The following is a 2,835-nucleotide window of genomic DNA, read 5'->3' on the forward strand; positions in this document are numbered from 1 at the left end:
CACACACACACACACACACACACACACACACACACACACACACACACGCCTTCCAAAGTCAGACTAAATGGGCGCTTCCCTGGATTCCCTGAGAGTAGTCCCCATGATACAGATAAGTAAAGTGTATGCAGAGAGCTGGTGGGTGGCTGGCTACTTTAAACCCGGGGCTTCTCTCTTCTTGATATGAACATAAGGTTGGGTAGCAGGGCATAGGGAGCATGGCCTGTGACCTGGTTCCTATTCCGTGACAGTCGAAGCTCTAAGCTTCCTCGTCAGTAAAATGAAGAGGGTTGGGCTCCACTACCTCCAGGTCCCTTCCAGATCGGACATTCAAAGTTTCTTGGATATTGCTATGGGAGACAACTCCTGCCTGAGTTTACAGGCTCCGCCCTCCGGTTCACAAGGAAAACTCAGACTTCTGGCAATAAGCTTTCCCCTGGCCAAGGACATCGTCCGCATGGCTCGCACACTCCCCCAAAGCTCTGCCCACATCCATCCACAGACACTTCTTTTGTGCCCGAGGGTATGGAGAAGCCCAGTTCCCTCTCGCTCACTCTCCTTTTTCTGCCTCTGTTGGCACCTCCGAGTACACACCACGGGCTCAGTCAACAGATGAAGTCGCTGTTTACGCAGGAAGAAAAGGCTTCTCCAGAGGAGAGGAAAGCCAGGACAACATCCACTCTGGCTGGGGCTGCACAGCTGCGCTATAACCACCAAATTCTGCGCGCTACAGAAGTGGCAAACAATTCAACCCGTTTCCCGCCCCCACCCTCCCACCTAAAGGCAACAAGAAGATGCTCTTAGTCCCAGAGCCTCTTTCTCCCACCCCCACCCCCCACTTATTCCTTAACCTCGCTCCCAGAGCCCTAGGGCCCGAGCTTTGCCCTGCAAAGTTTCTGCTTGCAGCTCCTGGGCTGCAGCTGGGGCTTACCTGGGCTCTGGGGCAGGAGGGTGCAGAACACCAGGAGGCAGGCAGAAAAAGGCCACAGTCTTCGGAACATGGTGAGGGGCGCGACAGGGACGACCCGGGGTGCCCGGCTCCCGGGGCCCGGCTGGACTGGGTTAGAGAGGGCTCCAGCGGGGGGATGGGGGGGCACGCCGACCACAGTGAGAGACCCGGACGCGCTCTCAACAGCGGAGCTGGAGAGCCGAGCTGTGCCTGCTCTTGGGACTGGGGGTTTGGGACTGGGCTGCCAGAGCCGAAGTGCAGAGGACCAGTCCAGGCAGACGAAGCTTTATTCCCGCCGCACGGGACCCCGCAAACTCGCAACCCCGACCGAGGCAAAGGAGGGGGAAGGGTGCTGCCGCTGCCGCCGCCGCTGCCGCTGCTGCTATGTTTGCAATGGCCCGGGCTCAGCTGCTACCATCCCTTCCTAAGGCTGCCCTGTTGCATGGAGGGCACGAGTCACGGCACCACTCACTCAGCCTCCGCCGCCGCCGCCGCCCACCCCTCAGCACCCGCGGGGCAAGCCGGGCTAAATTATAGTGCTGCGGGCTATTACGGCTCAGTCTTCTCCAGCAGGCCAGGCCTGGCCCTGAGCAAGGACCTCGCGGGGAGTAGAGGTGAGTGGGCTGGCTCTGCACCCCGGGACCCAACTTCTGTAGCTGCAGGACCAGCTCTATACTGCAGCTCCCTCGCGCGCCAGCACACTCTTCCCTTTTTTTACTTCGGCTTCTTTTCTGTTCTCTCCTCCCCTTCCCTCCCCTTCCTCCCTCCCTGCCGGCCAGCCGGCCAGCCTCCCTAGCCAACTAGCTTCGTCCGATTTCCTCCCCTCCCTTTCTCCTCTGCTCTCCCTCCTCCTCTACTTTTCCCTCCTCTGGCCCCGCCTGGGCTGACACTCAGCCAGCTAAGTATGAGGCGGGGCGAGCTCTGCAAGTCAACCCTCCCGGCTTAGCCCTGCAGCACCGGTCGGGAACTTATCCACAAATGAGATCCCCCTCCTACACCCCCCATATACTCACACACATTTAAAAACTGACGCCTTATGTTTTTACATCGATTTCTGAAGATATCCCTTCCCCCCTCCGATTCAGCAAGCTATCCGGTATAACAAAGATTTAAAGAGAAAGGTGGGGGTGAGAGCCATCTGCAAAACCAACCCGAGAGTAGACCAACTATTACCACACCCATGCCCCCCAACCCCTACTTTTGCAATGAAAGAAGAAAGGTTTGTTTTCTTAACTCTTCTCCAGGGCCAAGTTTGGTCATTATAATTATACAGCATGCAGTTTCTTTTTATTATAGATTGTCTTTTAAACAAACTTGAGGAGGATATCGGAACCCCAAAGTTGAATTCAAACTTAGTTTGCACAAAAACTTTAATGCTCCAGTAAGGGAGGGGTCTAGCTGCATTTACGAAGTCAGATTATTTTGCTTTTCACCAAAGGTTTGGCAATGCTTACAGATCAAAGAGCTTCACTGCAGTGATGTTCACAATATTTTACAGTTAGATCGAGTTTAGGCACCTGAATACATGCTACAACTTGGGGTAAATTTCATGGACTCATAAGATCAGTAGGTCGATCAATCAACAAGCATTTGTTTAAGGTCAACTAAGTGACAGGTATAGTGATTCCACTGTAGCATCTGAACACAATTCAGTCCTGATTCTTGAAGCCAACACAAGGCTGTATTAGCTAACCCATTTTCCAGTAAAGGACAATGAGGTTCTAAGTAAGACTGAGACATCAACTAATTAGTAAATCTCAGCGCTAAGCTCAAAGCAAGTGAAGGGCTCTTTTGCACTACCCCAGGAGACCTCAGGTATGACTGTTAAGTAATAAGAAGAATTTTTCTCAGTGGCTTGTGAAATTAGTTTCCTTACTTTGCAGTTT

The 2,835-nt window shown here is 53.4% G+C and overlaps 1 protein-coding gene across 1 annotated transcript in view; it reads right to left on the minus strand.

The window, feature by feature from the left end:
* Window positions 1–1,281, minus strand: part of ITGB5 (integrin subunit beta 5) — a 191,064-nt gene extending 189,783 nt beyond the window's left edge. Inside the window, exon 1 of the mRNA XM_027845271.1 lies at window positions 932–1,281. Coding sequence (XP_027701072.1) covers window positions 932–1,001 — 70 coding nt within the window. The 5' untranslated portion in view covers window positions 1,002–1,281. The remainder of the gene's footprint in view (window positions 1–931) is intronic.
* Between the last annotated feature and the right edge of the window lie 1,554 nt (window positions 1,282–2,835).

The sequence above is a fragment of the Vombatus ursinus genome, unplaced genomic scaffold (assembly GCF_900497805.2).
Source record: "Vombatus ursinus unplaced genomic scaffold, bare-nosed wombat genome assembly UNPS02014959.1, whole genome shotgun sequence".
In the NCBI taxonomy this organism is placed as follows: domain Eukaryota; kingdom Metazoa; phylum Chordata; class Mammalia; order Diprotodontia; family Vombatidae; genus Vombatus; species Vombatus ursinus.